Below are 24,232 nucleotides of genomic sequence, written 5' to 3' on the forward strand. Positions count from 1 at the left end.
ATGTCATGAAACAATGTTGGTATTTGCCAGTTCCTTAAGGATCTCTTCTCCTTTCTCAGGTGGAGTGGGTGCAGCAGCAGGTGGTAAAGAGGAGAACAAAGCGTGATTATAAACCCTCATATGCTGATCCTGTACAGTCCAGTATGGCCCAGTCCAGCTCCATTTACTTCAATGATGCTAAATGGAGCAGTATGTGGTACATAGTGAGTACTCAAATCAACATGCTGTACATCGTTCTTCTGAATTGCTAACGTTGAAAAACACTAAAATCATGATCTTTGTCATGGTTTTCATCATTTCCTACTGCAAAAAAAACTTCTGAGCTATTCAACTCGAGTCCTTAACCAAGGTCTAACAGTAAATGAATCATCAAGCACATCTTATTCTGAAAGGCAAAAGTCATTTTTGTATTCCATCATAAAAAATACATTTTCTTTCTCCTCAGAAATAACTTATTTTTTGCCGATGTTAGCAAAGGCACACAGACAAAAGAGAAAATTACTCGGTTCAATTTATTTGTAAAGCTTTTTTCACAATACATGAAAAGGTGAAACTTTGAGATAAAAACTATTATATTAAGATATTATTATCCAATAATATCATAGACTAACTTCAAATCCAGACAGATAAAATCAAGTCACGTCCCATGTTATTTGCAGCTGAATATTCTGCTCAAGTCAGCAATACAGCCCATTATTGAACTGAAATGTGTTGCGAATGCTTTCATTAAAGACAATGTATCATGTTGTGTTTAGTTAAATGCAAAACCAAGCTAATCTTTTGCTCTTCAAGATGGCTTTTCACTAAAACGCAATGGCAGGTAGTAAAACTTTGGTGTTTTGAACTAAAACCAATTTGTCAGTTTAAATCTCGCTCAAAGGAAATTATACCTGTCACACCAGATTAGCCGAGTTTCTACATGTGAAAACCACCCAGAGAGATACATTGAACTTTCGTGAGCTCTAACATAACGTCTAGCGGAGACGGTAATTGACCAAACAGGCTCTTGTTTTCATAGCTGTCATGTTCCTCAGCTCACGAGAGCCGATGGTGTGGTACCTCAGCACTTAGGGAATGTGAAAACATCCTTGCACCCTTTTTTTTTTTTTACATGGTAAACAGCCTTTTAGATTTGCCAGAATGTATGAAAGGTTGCACTTTGGCTGAAACCTTGAGTCATAGCACACATAGCAATTGTTGTCATCACTTTCTGTCTACGATCATATTTATAGCTTCAACTGAAACGGCGAGAGTGAACTAAGCGTTTGTTCTTTAATGGGTTGTTACAGCTCTGTCAATGGTTAATATGGCTCATATAACATTAATACTTTGACCTGAATGCATCCATTTGGCTCAGGTTTCTCTTGTTGACCTGCGAGTTGTACTTTGGGAGCAAATAAACTTGACTTTCCAGGATGGGGTCTAATTCCAACTCTAGGCCCAATGAAACTCTACATTTGGTTCCATGTGACGCATGTAATAACAGTGTCTGAGATGCATGAGGAACGATGCAGTAATTTACAAAGATATGTTTAAAAAATAATGTTAGCTTATTACCACGTGCTTGGGATTTTAAAGGCACCAAAAATAGCCATGATTTTACTCTGGCCTTGTGTTTAGCATGCATGTTGCAGACACATTGAGCTGTGGTAATCGTGGGAGATGTGGGATCGAATCCACCCTACCCTGTATCTCAGTCATTTATTTTTTAAATAATAACCAGAAGACCTCAATTTAATCTTATGTTCATCAACGCTGCATTTATTTGATCAAAAATCTAGTAATTTTGTGAAATATTTGTATAAAATTTTATATATATATTTTTAAATAACTATTTTTAAGGCAGGGTGATATGTCGCATGCGATTGTCATGCACATCTCGTCAGTAAAGCCGGTTCCGTGATTAGCGGTAAATCTCAAGCTTGTCAGTGAATTACAGCTCTGTGTATTAAATTTTGCTACATTTGCAAGCAGGTGATGGAGATTTACCACTAATCACAGAACCGGCTTTACTGTCGAGATGCGCATGATAATTGCGTTCGATATTTCGCCCAGCCCTGTTTTCTATTTGAATATATTTTAAAATGTATTTATTCCTGTGACGCAGCTGAATTTTCAGCATCATTACTCCAGTCTTCAGTGTCACATGATCCTTCAGAAATTATTCTAATATGCTGATTGATTTGCTGCTTATAAACATATAAAAGAACAGCATTTCTTTGAAGTTTAAATATTTTGTAACATTATAAATGTCTTTACTGTCACTTTTGATCAATGCAATGCATCCTTGATAAATAAAAGTATTAGTTCTTTGCAGTAACAACAAAAAATCTTACCAACTGCAAACTTTTGAACAGTAGTGTAAGCATACAGTATGTTACTCTTCACCTGATTAGACTGTTTCACGTCCTCTTTCATCTCTGTCTTTGCAGCACTGTAATGAGAACATCCATAACTGTCAGTCTGACATGAATATCGTGGGTGCGTGGAAGAGAGGCTATACGGGGAAGGATGTGGTGGTTACCATTCTGGATGACGGTATTGAGAGGAACCACCCAGATCTCATACAGAACTATGTAAGTATATTTGTATATGTGTGTTTGTTTATGACTGTTTTTATTTAAATGTAATTTTTGCATACTGCATTATATACTTATGAATGGTTACATAAAGGCCAAAATACCCATTTATAATAAATTATAATAATAAAAAAAAGCATTTGATATTTAATAAGAAAGATTGATTTGTTGCTGTAGAAATGGTAGGGCAGCTTGACCACATTGCATTGAAGAGTCTTCTATGTAATGTGCTTTGTTGTATGTTGCACATTGTGTCTGTAATCCAGGTATTGCTTTCTTACAGAAACTTTTTTATATATACTGCAGAACTGGTAAGAGGAGAATATCAGTATGCTATTCTAACATGCTTGCTCTGTTCCAAAACCTAGTGAGCCGGCTCGCTGACTATACAGGCAGATACCTTCTAAGGGGCCGTTCACACACAGCTTGTTTTTGTATTTCTTATGTTATTTTGAAATATACTTTGTGTTTTATTAACTTCACCTTAAATTTGACAAAACTAACGCTTCTGTGTTCTTTTGCTATTGGGGAAAATGGAAATGTAAAAATGATATTTAATGTAGTTTCTATTCGCCACTAAAATGGTTTACCCAACTATGAAGACTTTTGCTGCAGAGCTCCCTAGAAATGAGAAGGAGGTCCATGAAGTTAGGAATGTTAGCATGATGCTAAGCTAATGTCAAAATCCCCTAAAGCATAAAAAAGTATATTGCATACCGAAATATTGGGTAGAAATCCATTTTAATTACATTGAGCTATTTTATTGAGACTTTTATAATTGAACAGAATGTACCTTATACACAGAGGCACTGTTATGTTAGAGTAGAAAAGGGTCCTGTCCAAACTGTTGCTATAAAATTAGAAGAACACAATTCCCTAGAATATCATTATATGCTTAAACATTAAGATTTGTACTCATAGAAATTACTAAAGTAGTCAAACATGTTCATTAGAAGGGGGTGACCCAATACTTTTGGCAATAAAGTGTATGTCCTTAATATGTTTCTCGGCCTTGAACATTTTAGTTATGTTGCTGTCTATGCAGGATCAGAGAGCTCTTGGATTTCATCAAAAATATCTTAATTGGTGTTCCAAAGACGAACAAAGGTCTTACAGGTTTGGAACAACATGAGGGGGAGTAATTAATGACAGAATTTTTGGGTGAACTATCACTTCAAGGTCGAGGTATCAGGCATTAAGTGCAAGGTGCAAAGGGTTTGTACACAGGGAAGGAGACCAGAGACCATTTTTTGAATGAATGCCAATGGAGGAGAGGTTTCACTACCCTCAATGAACTGCTTTTGTGGAAAAACAGCTTATTTAATAAACTGACAGCATATCAGCTAATTTCCAAAATGTTTGCCATCAAATATTCATTGGCAACCTAAAAACTAGGATTTGGATCAGAGCAAGTGAGCAAAACAAAGACTATGTGTATATTGACTGATGTTTTTGTGTTTATATAAGCTCTGTCCTGAGAGTACATGTCCAAATTCACATGCTCATATATAACATTCCAAAAACGATGCACTGTTTGTTCACTTTTAGCATTTTTTAAAGTGTCCTAATTGGCACATTCACATAATGGACGGATAAATCTACATTTGACCATGTTCTCATGTGTCTTTCTCTTCTTTTGATCTGTTTGCAGGATAATGAGGCCAGTTATGATGTGAACGGTAATGACGTGGATCCCATGCCCCGATATGATGCCAGTAATGAGAACAAGTAAGAGTGAAGTTCATTACGCATGCACGCGCTCAACTCTTTGAGCATATCAGGTCATTAAAACCCTGGAAAGGCTTTGTTTATACAGTCCTCTCTGTGGTGTGTGTGAATGTGGGTTTTTGGCTTCTGATCTGTGTGTTAGTAAGGGTGTTTGGCATGTTTGTTTGGTGAATGTGGGTTTTTGGAGTTTGCTTTCTGTGCGTTTGAGGGTTTCTTAGGTGTATGAGTAAATACGGCGCTTGGCTTGCAGTCGGTGTGTGTAGAAGTAACTGTATTCGGTATGTTTGTTTGACAAAAAGGGATTTTTGGAATTAGCTTTCTGTGAGAGATTATGCGTGTGTGGAAATGTTGGCACAAGATCAGTGTGTATTTGGAAGCGTTTGGTGAATGTTGATATTTGGTTTGTTGTGTGTGTATATATGGGTGTGTTTGGTGAGTGGGTGGAGGCCCCATGTGTTTTTGTGGCTGCCACTCTACCAGTGTGTGTGAGCCGGTGCCAGATGGCTCTGCAGATTTTTTTGGACCGTTCAGACTGAAAGCTTGGCCCGGGCTCTGATCCTCTGTGCCGTTGCTGTTTCTGCGTGGAGCTCCAGTGCAATGCAATTCTGCAATTGATGATCCAAAACTGAATCTCATCTGCTCCCTTCATAGAGTAAACTGGGAAGTCGTGGCCTAATGGTTAGAGAGTCGGACTCGTAATCCAAAGGTTGTGGGTTCGAGTCTCGGGCCGGCAGGGATTGTAGGTGGGGGGAGCGAATGTCCAGCGCTCTCTCCACCCTCAATACCACGACTGAGGTGCCCTTGAGCAAGGCACCGAACCCCCAACTGCTCCCCGGGCGCCGCAGCATAAATGGCTGCCCACTGCTCCGGGTGTGTGTTCACGGTGTGTGTGTGTTCACTGCTGTGTGTGTGTGTGTGTGTGTGTGTGTTTACTGCTGTGTGTGTGCACGTTGGATGGTTAAATGCAGAGCACGAATTCCGAGTATGGGTCACCATACTTGACAGTATGTCACTTCACTTCACTAAAGCATCCCTGAATGACAGGAATTTTCTCACTCTCGTGCCATTCTAGAAGCAAAAGTAGAAATTTTCAAGAATGTTCACAAAGCTATAAACTGTAACGGATAGCTTTCAAAATATAAGAAGACATCATAAAAGCAACATAAAATTACTGTAAATAATCTGGTGTGATATATTTGAAAGTGAATTTCTACAAACTGGTCACATTTGGTCTTTAAAGCAAAACAAAGAAATTATGTATTGTGCAGTGTTATTTTAGTAATATTTATGTCATTAGTTTCTATTAATATTTTGTATTGGCTTAATTTTTAATTTTCATTTTTTTCATTTACATTTGTAGTCGAGTTTTTTTTTATTTAAATGTCATTTTTTTTAAATATTACTATTAATATTGCTATTGCTTCCTTTATTATTTGAAATGAGCATTTTTAATTTTCAAGTTTTTTTTCCATCTAATATTTTATTTCAGATTTTGAATTCAGTTTTTCATTCTTTCAGTTTGAAGTATTTGTCATTTTTATTGATTTTATTTTAAATGTTGCTATTATGGTTTAATAATTTTTTCTTGTAGTATTAGTTCAGTTTTGGTTATTTCTAGTTGGTTTTAGCTTCAACTTATGTAAGCTATTTGCAGAGGCAACATTTCTCATTTTTGTTCATTTTAAATGTTTCGAGTTTTAATTTAATTTCAGCTATTAAATTCAGCTTTTCCGTTTTTTTTTTGTTGTTTTTTTTGTATAATTTTAGTTTTAGTTAACAATATTAACCCTGTTTTGTGTAAATTGTTGCTTTTTTTTGGACCATTTTTATGACAAAAAGGCACATTTCTAATCCACCAATTCTCATTACATTTAATGTAAAGAAAACACATCTTTTTTTAATTAAATGGTCAAATATTTATCCCAGAGTTCAACAAGTCTCTATGTACCTTTTCCGTTGCCTATAAGATTTTCCCACTGTATTATTATTTTAGGAAAGTGGTAGCACACCTCTCCTCTAATCTGCATGATTTAAGATATGATTCAAATGGTGCAGGATGAGTTATGTGCTGAAATGTAATACTTATCCCTAAGAATAAGCAATAGTAGTAGTGATTTTAATATACTTTAATATACTTTGTATCAGACACCTCTAAATGCTCCACAAACCCCCATCTGGAGGTGTCTGTATGTGAGTGCACATATGCATGAGTGTTTTGCTGTCGTGAGCACTATTCCCCTTCTTAATTTACACTTTCAGGAGCCCCATTAGAAGTATTTCCGTGGCCCGAGGAAAAGGGGAGTGTTTGACGCTGTCACTGTTTTCAGGAGGAAGTGTGTGTTGGAGACGGAGAGGGAGGTTTAGGTCTGCATGTATAGACACGCTCTATAGAATACCATCCACCTCCTGCCCTGGCTTCTTCTGTCTCTGTCAGGCTTCGAGTGCAGAAGGTTCAAAAGTTCTCACCCCATAAAGGAAGTATAGACAACTATATGGCAACTAACTACTTTAAATTTGGTATATCCTACATTTTCTTCTACAATTTTATTTTCTCAAAGTCTGCTTCTAATTTATTTTATTATATTTTTATAGATTATTTGCGATAAACAAAATTTAGTTATGGCCTCTTTCCAGCTCCCTCTGAGCAGGAAATTAAATGGGCTGATTTTGCTACTGTGGCTTTAAGAGTTGCGTATGTAAATGTCCTGCTTTATGATTGGCTAACATCTGTTCAGGTTATAATTTCATAATTTTACATTTATATCTAATAAAAGCTTTTTAATTTTGCCTTTATATCTAATAAAAGCTTTTTAAAATTAAATGAAATAAACAAAATATTACATTTATAAGGTACTTTAATAATTAGCAATTTATAGTATTATTTGTGTATAACAATTTATTATTACATAAAATGTCAGATTAGGGTTTATATCAAATATGATTTTTAAAAAATTTGTTGTAAATAATGAATAATACATTTACTAATGAATACATTGAATGAATAATAATTTAATGTACCAACAACTATATTGAAAATGGGGGGGGGGGGGGTCTAATTATAACATAAATATTTTTCTCTATTACAAGTTCCACACAATTATTGTCATCCTTTTATATTTAATACTTTTTGCAACCTTCCTTTGCCAAGATAACAGCTCTGAGTCTTTCCTATAAGGCCTGAAGAGATCAGAGACCATTTCTTCATACACAATCTCCCCACATTCTTCAGATTCCCAGCTTCATGTTGATGTTTCTCCTCTTCAGTTCACCCCACTTGTTTTCTATAGAGTTCTGAACTTCTAATCAGAAGATTTGGATGGATTTAGCAGAACCTTCATTTCAGTTCTCAGTGACCCATTTTTGTGTTGATTTTGATTTGTTTTGGATCATTATCTTGATGGTATATCCAACTGTGGCCCAATTGTGGATTTCTAGCAGGGAGGAGCAGAATTAGATTTTGTATCTGTTGCTATTTGCTAAAATTCTTCATGTCCAGGACTTCTAGCAGAAAAAAAGGCCCATAACATTAAAGATAAAGCAGTATATTTCATTGTACACATGGGGTACTTTTTTATCTCTCTGCATCCTTTTAAACCCATCTCACGTGTGGCAAAAAGTTCATTTTTTAGTTTCATCTGTACATAGTTTGAAGTTCCAGTAGTATGCTGGAGTTTGTTTTTGAATGAGAGCAGATGTTTTTTTTTTTTTCTTGTGGCTTTAAAGGGATAGTCTACCCAAAAATGTAAATTGCTCCCATGATTTATTCACCCTGAAGCTATCCTAGGTGTATATGACTTTCTTCTTTCAGACGAATACAGTCGGAGTTATGTTAAAAATGCCTTCGCTCTTCCAAGCTTTATAATGGCAGTGAAAGGGGGTCAAGCTTTTGAAGCCCAAAAAAGCGCATCAATCCATCATAAAAAGTGCTCCACATGAAAATTTCCATATTTACAGCTTTCTAAACTGTGTGTCGTACGTGTGTTTATGAGAGAGTGGTTTTTTAGTGAATGATGGAGGATGTAGGCATAGTGTAAGCTCCAGTGAGAAGTGACGAACACAGAAGTGCAGAGGAGAGAGCAAAACAAAACACCGGTCATGAATTAGAAGTACAAAATAAGCGTTTGTAAAAAAAAAAAAAGGGATTAGATACATTTGTGTTATTTAACATATTTCATTATTGCAGGTTTGCATCATATTCTGAGTTTGCATTTCACTGTTTTAATTCATTTTGATGAATACTAAATCTGTTTTTTTGCGAGTGGGATGAATAAATGCACATTCACATTTAGTCTAGAACTACAGTAACAGCATGTTCACACAGCGCACTGTCAGTCAATAAATGGGAAAAAAGTAACTGACGTTAATTATTTGGAAAAGTAACTCCGATATTTTCTTGTATGCGTTACTTTTCTAGTTACTTGAAAAAAGTAATATTACGTAACTCGCGTTACTTGTAATGCGTTACCCCCAACACTGGAGATTACAGTTTATAAAGATTTAAATATGGAAATATTTTTCTTACACAAATGCATCGCTTCACTTCAGAAGGCCTTTATTAACCCCTCCTCCAAATACCAACACCCATTCACTAGGATGGCTTGAGGGTGAGCAAATCAAGGCATAATTTAAATTGTTGTGTGAACTATATGATTGGAACTTCTTAATTATTACCCTGATGGTGGTTGATGGTGATGCTGATTTTTCAATGATTTAGCTACTTGCTTACAGCCAATTTCTATTTTGTGAAGCTCAACAATCTTGTTCTGCACATCAGAACTATATTTTCTGCACATCAGAACTCGTTTTAGCAAGGGTGCTAATAATTCTGACCATGACTGTTTTTTTGGGTTTATTGAGTGATTCAGTAAAGTCTCCCCTGTCGTTTGGCCACTATCCTACACAAGCTGTTGATCTTTTATGTGATGGAATGTTTTGTGTTGGTTCCTCTGCTGATAGTTTGTGTAATGTGAGTCTTTATTTCCCTGCGGTGGATTTGGACCGTGAGCTTCACCGCCGGGAGTCGTTCTGAGTGACCAAGCAGCTGTACTGTAAATATGGGACGTTCATATATCTGACAGATGAACACGGGCTTTGCACTAGACTTTCAGTGGACCTTTAGGCTGTATGATTGTCAAATGTGCAGCACAACATCATGAGTGTGTGGCTGTGGACAGTGTATGTTCTGTATAATAAATGGGTTTTATGTTACATATAATATGATTATCAGTTTATTTTTAGGGAACGTAGGAAAGGTTTCAGTGTCTTGTGCGGTTCTGGAAATGCTGAAATGCTGGAATGTTCTGTTCAGGTGTTTCTGGTTTTCTCATTGACCTGTATTCTGCTAGCAGATGTGACTTCGTCTCTCAGAGCAGGGTTTTGACTATTGGCATATAGTCAGCTAGACAGGAAAAGACTGTCTGAATGACGTGTAAAATGACCAAACACTTTGTTTTTACGCCTAAATAATACAACTATGGGAAAGCTAATGGTACAAGCTGCAAGCTCGGTTTCATAAAACATTCTGAAATATGTTGAGTACAGATATTTTCATCATGAAATAGTGAGAGACTGCAGAGGGGTTAAAATGCAAACAGACACCATCAAACAAGCAATCTGTATAGTTTTATGCTAATTTTGGGATATTGCATAATGTTTGATTGAGGTGGATACATTTTTCATTAGCATAAATAGTTACTTACAGTGATTTCCCCAGTGGGTATAAATTTTGTTTCCATTTATATTTTGCACATTGAATGGAAAAACTGCTTGTTCACAATTTTTTTTATTTTTTTTTATATATAATTCCTTGAAATTATATATAATTTAATCCATAGCTAGTTTGAACAGTCTTGAACAAGTTAAACTTGATAGTTAGTTAGTTTCCTGACTGACTCGCTTAGCTTTAAAGTAACATAAGGATGCGCTATATATATGTGTGTATAGCTCTTTATATTCTGTGTTGACATATTTCCAATGGAAACAGCAAGCTGGGGTGAAAAGTAAGTTTTTAATATTATTATTTTGCACCAATAGCCTTTGGTTTACATGACAGTTATAAACCATGATTTGCTACTTCCTATTGCTAGTCAAAAGCACAGTGGTTAACCAGAAAAATGAAAAATGGCACTTAATGCGCAAAGGTTGCTGACCCCTGATTTAGAGTAAAATCAACAAAAATATTGACTCAGGGTTTTTTCTGAACTTATACAGTACCATTTAAAAATTTGGGGTCAGCACATTTAAAAAATATATATATTTTATTCACCATGGATGCATTAAATATATGTGTGCATTATTAGTGGTCAACCGATATTGTTTTTTTTTTGACAGCCGATATCTTGGAAAGCACGGTGGTTGATATAGCCGTTATTACTTTAGATGACAAAGTATTTTTCACAAATAAATATTGAATAAAAATAGAATTAAAAAGGAAGTAAACACTGCAACTAACAGGACACTTATTCTGGGTAGTTTGTGTGCTTTGGGAATCATATTGTTCAAATAAAGCCAAGGTAACAGTTATTTTACATACAGCACGTTTGTAAATGACAAGAATATGACTGTGGGCAAATGCATAAAGCGCAGCATAATTTAAAACCATGAGTTTAAAGTTTGTTGATCGCGCATTTCCAGCACGTTTCCGGTACTGACCATCATGCACAACACACTCGATCATGCAGGATACACATGCACACTTCACAAGATCTCACAGCTGGATTCTACTAAATTTGCAAGGTTTGTGAAATTAAATGTCTATTTGTCACCTCTGCCACTCTCAGCGCCGTCAAAATAAAAGTCCCGCCTCAAACGCATCGGCCAAACAGAAAAACTTCCGATGCCGATATTTGAGAAGTGCCAAATATCGGCTGATATATCGACCTTGGAGATATATCGGTCGACCACTATGCATTATTACTTCCATTACATTACCAGAATGAAAATTTCCTGATAATTTACTCACCCCCTTACCATCCAAGATGTTCATGTCTTTCTTTCTTCAGTCGAAACGAAATGAAGGTTTTTGAGGAAAAGACTCCTGGATTTTTCTCCTTTATAGTGGACTACGATGGGGATCAGCAGGTTAAAGGTCCAAATTGCAGTTTCCATGCAGCTTCAAAGGGCTCTACATGATCCCACCCGAGGAATAAGGGTCTTATCTAGCGGAACAATCGGTCATTTTCTAAAAAAAATGCAAATTTATATTAGGGCTGTGCAATTAATCGCATGCAATTGTCATGTGCAACTCGTCAGTAAAGCCGGTTCTGTGATTAGCAGTAAATCTCCATAACCTGCTTTCAGATGGAGCAGCGTTTAATACACAGAGCTGTAGTTCACTGACAAGATACGCAATATCACATTCATTATCGCAGGCGATTCATTTGCGATAATGAATGCGATATTGCGTAGCTTGTCAGTGAACATGAACATGAACGTCTTGGATGACATGGGGGTGAGTAAATTATCAGGAAATTTTCATTCTGGAAGTGAACTAATCCTTTCAATTGTTCAAAAGTGACAGCAAAGACTGTTTTTTGCACCTTCTGTTAATTAAAGTATGCTGAAAAAGTCAAATCTTTACCAAAATATTAAGCTGTACAACTGTTTTCAACATTGATAACCATAAGAAATGTTTCTTGAGCAGCAAATCAGCATATCAGAATGATTTCTGAAGGATCATGTGACACTGAAGACTGGAGTAATGATGCTGAAAATTCAGCTTTGATCACAGGAATAAATTCAAATACAAAACAGTTACTTCTTTTGAAAACATACAAATCTTAACAGCCCCAATCCTTTGAACGGTAATGTAGACTTGAAGTGGTCAGTTATTTGGATTTTATCGTACATTTATTTTCAATGGAATGTTTTAGTATTGGATAATGGTTGGAATAGTTTTAGTCTGGAATCATTGGATTGGCACTGGGATGGAGTCCACAGACCACCTGGGAGTTCCTCTGGCCTTTTGACCTTTTGACCTTTAAATGTTTATGGTTGCGATGGTGACCGAACCCTGGTCTCATCCCGGATCTGGTGCTGCTATGGATCTTTACAATCTTTGTTTCTTTTTCTTTTTGTTTTCTTTTTTAAATGGCTTAGATTGGAGATGGTGGTTACCATGGTAGCATGAGTTTTTCTATGCAGCTGTTCACTGCTGGAGGTTCCACAGCCGAATCTCTCTCCATCTGCTTGTCTCTGTCTTTAGTGAGCGTTTTAGTGTGTTTTTTGCGGATGATTTGTATTAGATTTATGTGGGTTTAGTTTGGGTCAGGAATGTATCCACGTTGCGTCTGAAGCGGAGGAACCGCTCAAATGTTTTCATTCAATATTTCAAATATTTAGCCGCTGTGTTTTAGCTCTGTTAGCCATGGAAGCACATGTTTAGTTTCAGCCCAGCTGTTTCACTCTCTCTCTCTTTCTGTATCCTGCCCACTTCTGTGTTCCTTCTGTAGCGAGTGTGTAATAGGTCAGCAGCAGTGCCTGTGCTTGCGTAAGGGTCCCCAGTCTGTGTTTATGCAGTCAGTGAATGTGTGTCAGTACTAACACTATCGTCTGATGTGTTATGTTCAGGCACGGCACGAGGTGCGCTGGTGAAGTAGCAGCATCCGCCAACAACTCCCACTGCACAGTGGGCATCGCTTACAATGCCAAGATTGGGGGTAAGTGTGGCTGACGGTCACCGTCTGATTTAGATCACTGCTGTACCTGGGAATTCTGCCTTTTGTTCTCGCGCGCATACAGTGCTCCTGAATGCACCCAGTACCCCACAACAGTAAAAAGTGTGAAATAAGAAAAATTACTACATGAATTGTAGTGACCAAAAATGTTACATTAAATAAACTGGCTTATATACATGTTTTTCAAAGTCGCTAGATTACTATGACAAGATTACAGCTCACTGTACAACTTGTCCATTTAGTAATAATTTAATAATTATTCATGAAAATTAAAATATTGAAATTTTGCTAAGGAATTCATACATGGGCTGAATTTATTAAATAAAATAATTCATGGAAAAGGCTTTAGTTCAGAAAGTTAAGAAATCAAAAGAAATATTTGAGTTAAGTGTATCCAGACTTTTGACTGGTAGTAAACACACTCTTCTGCTGGATGTTGCCAGTTGAAATCACTCGGATAAGATATTTTTTAAATCGGAAACTAATATTTCTAATATTCTACTGATATTCTATATCTGAAAACCTGTACAGACGTCTTTTATAGATTGTCAATTTTTTGGAAGTCAACAAAATTAATTTAGCTCCTTTTTTACAAGTTGGGACTTTTGCCAAGACGTAATGCCAATTTAAAAATATAACGGCTTATAAACTCGATCTACAAACATTCTATGTAGCTGTTTATGAATGTAAGAAAACATCATATTCAGCACTATTCAAAAGTTTAGGGTTGGTAAGATTTTCAGAGGTTTTTAAAGAAATCTCTTATGCTTACCAAAACTACAGTAAAGAGTAATATTGTGAAATATTATCACAATTTAAAATAACTTTTTCTTTATTAATACATTTTAAAACAGTTGTGCAGCTAATTTTTTGTAAAAAAAAAAAAGATGATGCACATTATTCGGGATTCTTTGATTAATATAACATTTAAAAAACATATTTGAAATATGTTTTTGTAATATTATGAAAGCCATTACTGTAACTTTATAATTTTAATGCATCTTTGTTGAAAAAACAACAACTGAATTGTTCCTTTTGAATTCAGCATATGTATACACACCCTCTAAAACATCCAAGCCTAGTTATTCAGGGCTTTAGATGACATCCCCTGACTTGTTCATTTTGGAAATGTGTAGTTTTGCACGTCTGTTGGAAGTCATTGATACACTGATCTTTAGTGCCTTGCATATATTTTCCCTGCTGAGGTTTTCTTTCCCGCTTGTCCTGCAGGTGTCCGCATGTTGGACGGAGATGTGACAGACATGGTAGAGGCCAAATCACTGAGTCTACACCCTCAGCACATAGATATTTACAGTGCCAGCTGGGGTCCAGATGATGATGGCAAAACCGTGGATGGGCCCGCTTCCCTCGCCAGACAGGCCTTTGAAAACGGCATCAGACTGGTAAGAATCATCTCAGCATGTTTAGAAGTTTATATGAAATGTGTGTTGTGTTTCTCCTGAAATTGAAATTGTCTTTTTCCATATGATGTGGCGTTCATAAATCAGCAAGTGTAATTTTCAGGTCATCAGTCACGTTTCTCCAGCAGTCTGGCCCACCTAGGGTGTTTTCCTTTCCTTCTCACACTCACCACCTGCTACGCCAGTGAACTTTAGAACGTGATTTTAGTTTATCTTCCCTGAGTCATGAGTCGCAGTCAGTAATTGGCATGTATCTTGTGCCAAAGGTGTGTTTGGAGTGGTTTAGGCATGTTTCAGTTATGTGAGACTCATAGACATCAGGTAATACTGGTCTCCTCTCATCAGAAAAGGCTGGAGGATATTAATGCTTGGAGATTATATTGTCCTGATGCTGTTAGTTCCTGCTTTGAAGTGTTTCAAGTAGGGCTGTCAATCAGTTACAAAAAGTTTATATTTATTTATTTGTCTTATTAGAATTGAGACCAATTTTCACTGTCGTAATGCATCTGGATGATGTTACTGTAATATGGCAATGAAAATCAGTCTGGAAATGATGAACTTTTTGAATGGATATGTATTTTTTTTAATTAAATTAAGTTAATGTAGTTTAACCACCAGTGTTTTTATTGTTATTAAAACTATTATTATAATTTTTTTTATAAAATAGGAAACCATTTAAACTTATTTTATTTCAGTTAGTTGGCTAGGCAATATTTTAAGTTTTAAGTTAATTTAAATACTGAAATTACTAAGTCTGAAATAAATATAAATATATGCTAAATAGAAATATAATAAACTAATGATAATGATTCAATTACTAAAATTTAAGTAATACTTAAGTAAAATGAAAATTGAAAAAATATATTTATTAAAATATATGTATTTAAAATATATATTAATTTAAAATTTGTAATAATAATATTATATAAAAATACCACAATAACACTAATTAATTGATATAGAATCTATTTGTTGGTTACAGTAATGAGAAGGAAAATGGAAAAAGGAGGTTGTAAAGGAAGGAAAATGGGTTTAATATGAGTATGAGTATATGTGTGTGTGTGTGCATGTTTTATTTATTTAGGTGAAATTTTTATTCAAGTTTATTTCATATTTACATGGTCTTTTTATTTAAATTTTCAGCCATGATCACCCTTGTTCTCTTGAGCGTAAACCCCAGGTTGCTCTTGGAGGGATATTTCTGTAATAAGTACTGTAAACAGTAATTTTTAAAAAGCACCTATTTCATGGTAAACAATGTGCTCTTATGCTTTTTTTTCTTCACAGGGCAGGAAAGGACGGGGCTCAATCTTTGTTTGGGCATCAGGAAATGGCGGTCGAAGCCGCGATCACTGTTCATGTGATGGCTATACCAACAGCATCTACACAATATCCATCAGCAGCACGGCAGAGAGCGGGCGCAAGCCCTGGTATCTGGAAGAGTGCGCCTCCACCCTCACCACCACCTACAGCAGCGGAGAGAACTACGACCGTAAAATCGTAAGTTATCAAGAAGATGCTAAACTAGATCTTCAGCACTGAGTAAACTTGCTGCTTATAAAACAGGCCTGCTGCTTAATTGGTTTTAAACAGACAGTTCCCCCAAAAATGTCAATTCTGTCGTCATTTACTCACGCTTGAGTTGTTCCAAACTTGTAAGAGTTTCTTTCTCGTGTTAAACACAAAAGAAGATATTTTGAAGAATGTTGGTAACCAAATATCGATGGTAGCCATTGACTTCCGTTGACTACCGTCAGCTGTTTGGTTACCGACATTCTTCAAAATATCTTCTTTTGTGTTTATCAGAAGAAAGAAAGTTTTGTTTTTGGCTTGTGGCTTTAGAATAAACGTTTTTTCCCCAAATGGGTGGACACTTTATATTAATCTGCTAAAAATTAGCTGAAGCACATTTAATCATTCAAATATTTATGGAAACCTTTGGAAGTTAAACACCAGTGAACTGCAAAATATCTTCAGAAGTAGAGATGCTTCTCACATCCTTTTTCCAATGTATTGCCGTTTAAATACATCTAATGCATTTTCATTAGTTTCTTTGACCATGCATGTATGTTTGGTCTGCTTTGTTGGTCAGTGTGTCATGAGAGCATCCTGGTGTTAACCGCTGTGGTTTACAGCCCACACACAGTTTTAAACACTCCTCTGAGAGTTACAGAGCGACGCTTCTTCCCTGTCTCTCAGCTTGTCTCAGAGTGACGTGTGAAATTCCACACCGGCTTTCAAACTCTTTTTGCAATACATGTTTACATTCTGAAGCCCAGTGTTACAGACATTAGCACGTCTCTTTGTTGTGATCTCCTGCAGTTTTCAGTTAATTCAGCTCAGATTATAGGTCACTGAATTTCAAGTTTTCGCAACATTGTCCATTTACTAGATCACTTATATTTACACACGGTTATTATCAACCCATCCAGAGTTATTGTCATTAAAGGCAACTATTACAAAGATAAATTTGATTTTGATTTTGAGGTGACATGTGGCCAAGTATGGTGACCCATACTCGGAATTTGTGCTCTGCATTTAACCCATCCAAGTGCACACACACAGTAGTGAACACACACCTGGAGCAGTGGGCAGCCAATGCTGCGGCGTCCGGGGAGCAGTTGGGGGTTCGGTGCCTTGTTCAAGGGTTTCACCTCAGTCGTGGTATTGAGGGTGGAGAGAGCGCTTGTTATTCACTCCCCCCACCGACAATTCCTGCCGGACCTGAGACTGAGATAAGATTTGAATGCTTATGTCTTCTAAATGTACATTTTGTAATTGTTTTGGAGCACACTAATTTATGGATAACCTGAAGGCTAACATATTCATACTGAAAGCCAAAAAACTTTGATTTCATTGGGACTTTAAGACTTCTGATCTGATCTATTGTAAAAAACAACAACAACAAAAAAACATAACTGTCCAATTGGACAGGAAGGGGTTGTTGACTCATAAATCAACCAGCCACACGGTTTTTGTGTATCTGATGTTTAGAGCCGAGTAAATCCGAAATCCATCACGCAGCTGAAATTAGAGTCTCATTTAGTTGATCCAACTGAATATATTTCAAAGATTTTATTGCATGAATCTCACAAACTTCATACTGATACTGACACAGTATCTGAGTGGATCCAGTCCATGCTGCTGTTTCACAGATGCCCCAAAGTGGTGGTAATTTACTGCTAAGCGTAGCACAATGGCACATTTATAGCACATTTCATTGTCAGTAAGTACTCCAGTATGCTGAAGTGCATTTAACAAATAAAACTTTAGGTTCTGCAATATTTCTTTTTGGATTAAGTATAGTGTGTGTGATTAAAGCAGCAGATGGAACGGTTTGTGGCCCTGTGTGAGACCGGATGCAAATTAATTCACTATATAATTCTAAACCATACAAAAAAAGTAGTAATTTTCCAAAAAATTATATGTATATAAAAAATAAAGTGAACTAAAAGTAAACTCAAATAACAAAATGCAAAAATGCAATGCAACAAAACTAGAACACACTTGTTAGAATAAACAAAGCTGTCTATCACATACTTGCAATGTAGACAGTGTTGTGTATTATAACAGGAGCGGTCAAGTATGGTTACTTCACGTCATGTTACTCACTTGCAGTGTCAATACGTGTTCACTTTATTCACAGATTAACACGTGGAAACACAAAGCACAAGAATAACCTGAATTATTTTTGTCTCCCCTGTTAGATCACGACTGATCTGAGGCAGCGCTGCACAGACAGTCACACTGGAACATCAGCGTCAGCGCCGATGGCGGCAGGGATCATTGCTCTTGCTCTTGAAGCCAAGTAAGTGGAAGGAAACTACTGTATGCTCTCATTTCTCTAGCAGCTGTTTAGTGGAAGTGTCTGCTCCAGGCCACTTCAGTGGAATTAGCATATCTATCCACTAATCACGAAGGTGTTATGTTATACTCTCTAGTTACTTTTCACACTCTTACTGACCCTCTGAATTAAAGGTATAGTTCACCCCAAAATTAAAATTTTTAATAATGTTGATAACCAAACAGTTGACGTTAGACATTGACTTTCATAGTATGTTCATTTTTGGATGGTTAGTCCTTATAGAACATCAATCCCTTATTTCAAAAGTGCAAGAAAAATCCAGGCCCCTTCAAAATGCTGGGACTCTAAACGCTGTGTAGCGAGCGGCGTGCTTCCCGTAAGTTTCAACTGTGTCTGATTTCACACAGGAAATTGAGGAAAACCTTGACATATGGCTGCCATGTGACTGTATATTCCCAGCACAATGCAGCGAACCAAACGGAGTTAGATTGTTTCGATATTTCGGGGGGATATTCGGGGACACATGGCATCCATCTCTCTTTGGTTTGATGTTTGATCCCACTGTGCACAGTGAATTATGGGAGCGAATGTTTCAACCAGACATCCAGGCAATGAGACTTTGTGAACTACAGATGAAAACTGCGGCCAATGTGATTGTTTGGATTATAATAATTGGATTTTTAAAAAATCCAGTTTGGAGATATTTAGTCACGCAAATGGTCACATAGTCTCAAATGTCCAATAATCTTATTTCTGCAGTTCTTTCCTGACATGGCGAGACGTGCAGCACATAATAGTGAAGACATCTCGTGCTGGCCATCTCAGCGCTCCTGACTGGAAAACCAATGCTGCTGGTTATAACGGTAACAGCCTTTTTAAACTCTTTTTTAACAGGCTTTAAACTGCCCTGTCTTGTTTTAGCCACTAGATTGGAAGTGATGCTTGTGTGAAACACAGCATACCCAGAAATATTCAGATGTTAATTTTATTGTGCTCAGTCTTCTGGTTTTTTCCAGAGTAGGGTTGGGCAAAATACCAAAATCTTATATCACGATATGAGTCATTTTATTTCACGTTAATGACATCACAATTTAGTTATTTTTGCTTTAAGTAAGGCTTTTATGATATCTGCATTTTTATATTCTAACAATTTCAATACCACAAAAAAAAAACTCTCAAGACAAATAAACAGTGATAAAATAAGAGCAAAGAAACTAATTAAAATAGGGAAAAAACTACAACCGAACAAGGACACAAATGAATTAGACCTACGTGAAATACTTCAAGCACTAGAAATAAATAAAAGTACTAATTCAATTGTATGTTATGTACAAAAAACACTGCATAGTCTTCTCTTTATAAATTAAATATAGATTTATTCCTATTAAAATGACATAAGTTATTCAGTCGAGAGCAGCAAGAGATTTTCTCTCTTTCGTTGTTTGATTAACATTAATGACAGCAGCAGGTTTATTAGGCTGCTGTCACAAGACTGAATGCACAGATCTAATATACTGACACACATGCATTTTCTTTCTCAACTGTTTACGTTCACTTAAGACATAAACGAATGTATTTATGAGGATACTTCCAAAGACGCGCCTTTTGACACATAAGTGTGTGTATTTGACCGTTCAAGCCCAATAAGGTAGTTCAGGCTTTCGCGACTGTACAACACGGAACAATAAAACAATACATTTTCCAACAGCACCAGGGTTAGGATTAGGATTAGGGTTTTTATAGTAAACTAAAACTAAAACCATTAAAAAATCGGTTTCATTACTTAAACATTAACTGAAATAAGATGGGGGAAAATATTAAATATAAAAAGTTTATGATCTAGTTGCCAAGGCGTCATATCTAATTTTTATTTAGTTTAACAATGTATTAAAATATCTACAGCTAAAAAAGAAATAAAAATTAATCAAATCTGTATCGATGTATAAAAAAAAAAAGAAGGCCAAAATACACCCCAAAATTACTGAAAATTAGTGCTGTCAAACGATTAATCGCGATTAATCGTATACAAAATAAAAGTTTTTATTTACATATGTGTGTGTACTGTGTATATTTATTATGTATTTATAAATACACACACATGCATGTATATATTTAAGAAAAAAATTATATTTGTATATTAAATATATTTATGTAAAATATAAATTATATAAATATATACATGTAAATATTTTCAAAATATATACTGTATGAGTGTGTATTATTCATATATATATATATATATATATATATATATATATATATATATATATATAATAAATATACACAGTACACACACATTATGTAAACAAACTTTTATTTTGGATGCGATTAATCGTTTGACAGCACTACTAAAAATTGAACTAAAATGAAATGAAAAATATAAAAATAAAAACTAATTCAATATTTTAAAAACCTGTAATCGTGTTTCAATGATACTAAAATAGCACTGATCTGCATCATGATTGATGGTAATTCTGGTGTTCATAGTAACTCTAAATCTGTGTGCATATTGTTATTTTTTTGTTGAACAGTTAAGTTGTAAATATTCTTACAGTCAGTCACCTGTATGGCTTTGGGCTGATGGACGCAGAGGCTATGGTGAAAGAGGCGGAGCGCTGGAAACAGGTTCCCCCACAACACATCTGTGTGGAGAATGCTGATAAACAAATCAGGTATATGCAACATCCAACAGCAGGTCACATTTATATTGTTATGTAAGTCATAACAAATATAGATTTGTTTCCCGTAGAACCATCCGTCCAGAGCATGTTGTTCGTTCGGTATACAAGGCAACAGGCTGCACGGATAATGCAAACCATCACGTTATTTATCTGGAGCATGTGGTTGTGCGTATAACAATTACTCACCCGCGACGAGGAGACCTGTCAATCAACCTAACGTCACCATCAGGGACAAAGTCACAGCTGCTCGCAAATAGGTACAATATACAGACTACACACTAATCTTCAGTAAATGGCTACTTTGATAGAAATACTGCATGTTGTGGTTTGGTCTTTATCCCTGGTGAATTTCAGTGGAAGAATTCCCAGATTTCCAATATTTTTAAGTGCATTTTTTGTGCTGTGATGTTGCATCTGTTTATTGTAACTGCAGACTGTTTGATCACTCAATGGAGGGCTTTAAGAACTGGGAATTCATGACAACTCACTGCTGGGGAGAGAAAGCTGCTGGAGACTGGATACTAGAGATCTATGACTCTCCTTCCCAACTCAGGAGCCAGAAAGCACCAGGTAATTTCTCCAAGCAAAACACACTGCCTGTTACTTTAGCCATTCCTTCACCTTTTAAAACACCACATGGTCTTACACAGAGGTGATTTCACAAATATATATAAACTTTTGGGTTGTGTGATGTACCGCTATTACTGCTACTACCACAGTACCAACATTTACTGCGGTGATTACAATCATTACATTTGAACAGATCAGGTAGTGTAATAGAAGTTAATTAATTGATGTGAGATTTCAACTTGAACCAAATTTTTTGTTAACGTTGGCAATCGTCCATTAACAATAATGCAGGCGGAATATCGAAGCTGGATGTGATGTCTATTTCCTCTGTTGTCAGGTCACATACAAAATATGTCGTTTTAACAATATAAAATCTAGCTATAATGGGAAAACCATAGCATATGGCATATGTTGTTATTACAAGAAAATACAGTGTTTTAACGACTCATTTCCTAGTAATAACGAGATATGTCATTAAAACAGCATTCTTTAAAAATGAGATTTCATAAAAAAAAATAATAATCAGAGATGCGCCGATTGCAATTTTCTTGGCCGGTTCCGATTTCCTTTTTTGATTTTTTTTTTTTTGTGTGTAGGTGTGACCTGCCGATACCAATTTTTGCAGATTACAATTTTCTTTCTAAGAACTATAATTGACAGCATATACAAACAAAAATCCATTTTTTTTTCAATGCAAGGAAATTTACTTCTTAAACATTACAATTCTCCCAATCTGGACTAAGTTACAGATGTTTTCTCACTTAAACAACTCTCAAAATAAAGTGCTTTGTGACTGGAAAGAGCTAGGATAACAATTAACTGAAAATGAGTTGCTGCATATAACAAAACAGATGTCATTTCTCACTGTGTTTATAATTGGTAATTTTTTCCTCATTAAATGGTCATCTTTCACATAAAATTCTTACATTGTTTCAATTAATTCAGTTAAAATAAGAAACTGTAGAGTTGTTACCATTCTAATTAAATCAGTATCAAGTAACACCATCTTTCCACTGCAGGAAACACAAAAGCTGCATCTGAAGTGGCACAGACATTTTGATGAAGCTGAGATGCAATTGCAAATGCATAAATAATTATAAGAGATTAATGTTTTAAATAATTTTTTGAAAATACAAATAAGAAATGTAGGGAAAAAATGCAATGATACTTTAAATATGAAACCAAACCATCAGTAGGTGGCAGCATTAACTGTTTAATGAGTGAGTCATTTAGTCATTCATTCAACTGATTTATTCAAACAGCTGATTCATTCACAGTTGAGGCAAGTGACTGTCTTTGTGAATGGATTGCTGAATCATTGACTCACTCGATTTGTTTAAAAACGTGGATTCATTCAGTAACAAAACACCGCTGTGTTGCTGGGAGAAAAATGTCTCAGGTTACGTATGTAACCTTGCTTCCCAGAGAGTAGGGAACGAGACATTGCGTCCTCTAGGGGTCGCTATGGGGGAATGCCGTCAGCGTGACCCATGTCTGAAGCATACATACAAAAACACCACATGTTGGCCGGCGACAGCCTATGACGTCACTACTGGTGCGACCACAGTATAAAGGGGCACTGAGAAAATATGTCATTAACTTCTTCGTCTGAAGCTTGCGTCCGAAGCATGGCACCGAACCTAGAGGACGCAATGTCTCATTCCCTACTCTCAGGGAACCAAGGATGCATACGTAACCTGAGACGTTCCCTTTCGAGGGAACTTCGAACTGCGTCCTATAGGGGTCGCTATGGGGAACAGAATACCCACGCCGCCATGCTGAGGGGAGTGCAAGCCAAGCACAAAAGGCGAGCACTAAGTACCAACTCTACCCGGCTAAGGGAGTTGCCCCTGGGACGGTACGACGGCTGTCAGTGACATTATCCCCTTCGGCCAAAGACCTGAGCTGCATACCCCAGTACTTACCTGTCAGGGGCCGGGCCTCCTGGACCCAGGGTAGAGCTCAAAAGCTTGGAATTAGAAGAAGAGATTCCTTTAAGGGGATACGACCAAGAGCCTATGATAGTAACTAAGTCTTGGCCTGTCACCCAGGGGCTACTGCTTGTTCTGCAAGAGTTCGCTGAAAAAACTGTCTCAACAGATCCTTGGTAGCAACACCCTGTTCAAGTAGTATCACTGGGGATACATAGGTAGAGTGGGGCCAAAGATGAAACCGGGCCTGACTCAAATAATGGGCAAGAAGCCGCAGCGCGTAACCCATGCCATACAGGATGACCGCAAAAACTCTTGGTGTGCGATCTTACCACAACGTGGCCTTCACAAAGTGCACAGAGACTAGCGTGCGAACTTACCATATCATGGATTTGAAAATTTTTCACGGGAGGGAGCAGCATGCTCATAGGTGCAAAGCTAGCTCTACCAACAAGGAGAGCAACTTAACAGGGAGGCAGAGAGAGGCCTAACAACCTGAAGTAGCTGATTCACAGAGCTGAATTCTTCCAGATGCCTGGGAGGGAGCAGCACACTCATAGGTGACCCTCAAAGTGAGGGGGGCAATGCTAGCTCTACCATGGCAGAGCTCTGAAGAGTGGAGAACCTAACTCTCAATGAGAGGGAACTCAGCACCTACATAGGTGGAGTGGGGCCCAAGATGAGCCCGGGGCCTGACCGACTCAAAGAATGGGTACGAAGCCACAGCGCGTAACCCATACTGTACAGGATTTTAGAAAGACCGCAAAAACACTTGGTGTGCGATCTTACCACAACGTGGCTTTTAGAAAGTGCACAGAGACTAGCATGCGCACTTACCATAA

The 24,232-nt window shown here is 36.7% G+C and overlaps 1 protein-coding gene across 2 annotated transcripts in view; it reads left to right on the top strand.

The window, feature by feature from the left end:
- The window catches only part of LOC306848767 (proprotein convertase subtilisin/kexin type 5-like), a 40,405-nt gene that overhangs the window by 3,038 nt on the left and 13,135 nt on the right, over positions 1–24,232 (top strand). For both annotated transcript variants that reach the window (XM_079383527.1, XM_079383528.1), the window contains exons 3-13: positions 60–203; positions 2,433–2,576; positions 4,231–4,307; positions 12,876–12,964; positions 14,213–14,385; positions 15,691–15,903; positions 18,111–18,211; positions 18,968–19,071; positions 20,763–20,880; positions 20,958–21,146; positions 21,323–21,459. In XM_079383527.1, the coding sequence (XP_079239653.1) occupies positions 60–203; positions 2,433–2,576; positions 4,231–4,307; positions 12,876–12,964; positions 14,213–14,385; positions 15,691–15,903; positions 18,111–18,211; positions 18,968–19,071; positions 20,763–20,880; positions 20,958–21,146; positions 21,323–21,459 (1,489 nt within the window). The remainder of the gene's footprint in view (positions 1–59; positions 204–2,432; positions 2,577–4,230; positions 4,308–12,875; positions 12,965–14,212; positions 14,386–15,690; positions 15,904–18,110; positions 18,212–18,967; positions 19,072–20,762; positions 20,881–20,957; positions 21,147–21,322; positions 21,460–24,232) is intronic.

Source organism: Barbus barbus (assembly GCF_936440315.1).
Source record: "Barbus barbus genome assembly, chromosome: 28".
Classification (NCBI taxonomy): Eukaryota; Metazoa; Chordata; class Actinopteri; order Cypriniformes; family Cyprinidae; genus Barbus; species Barbus barbus.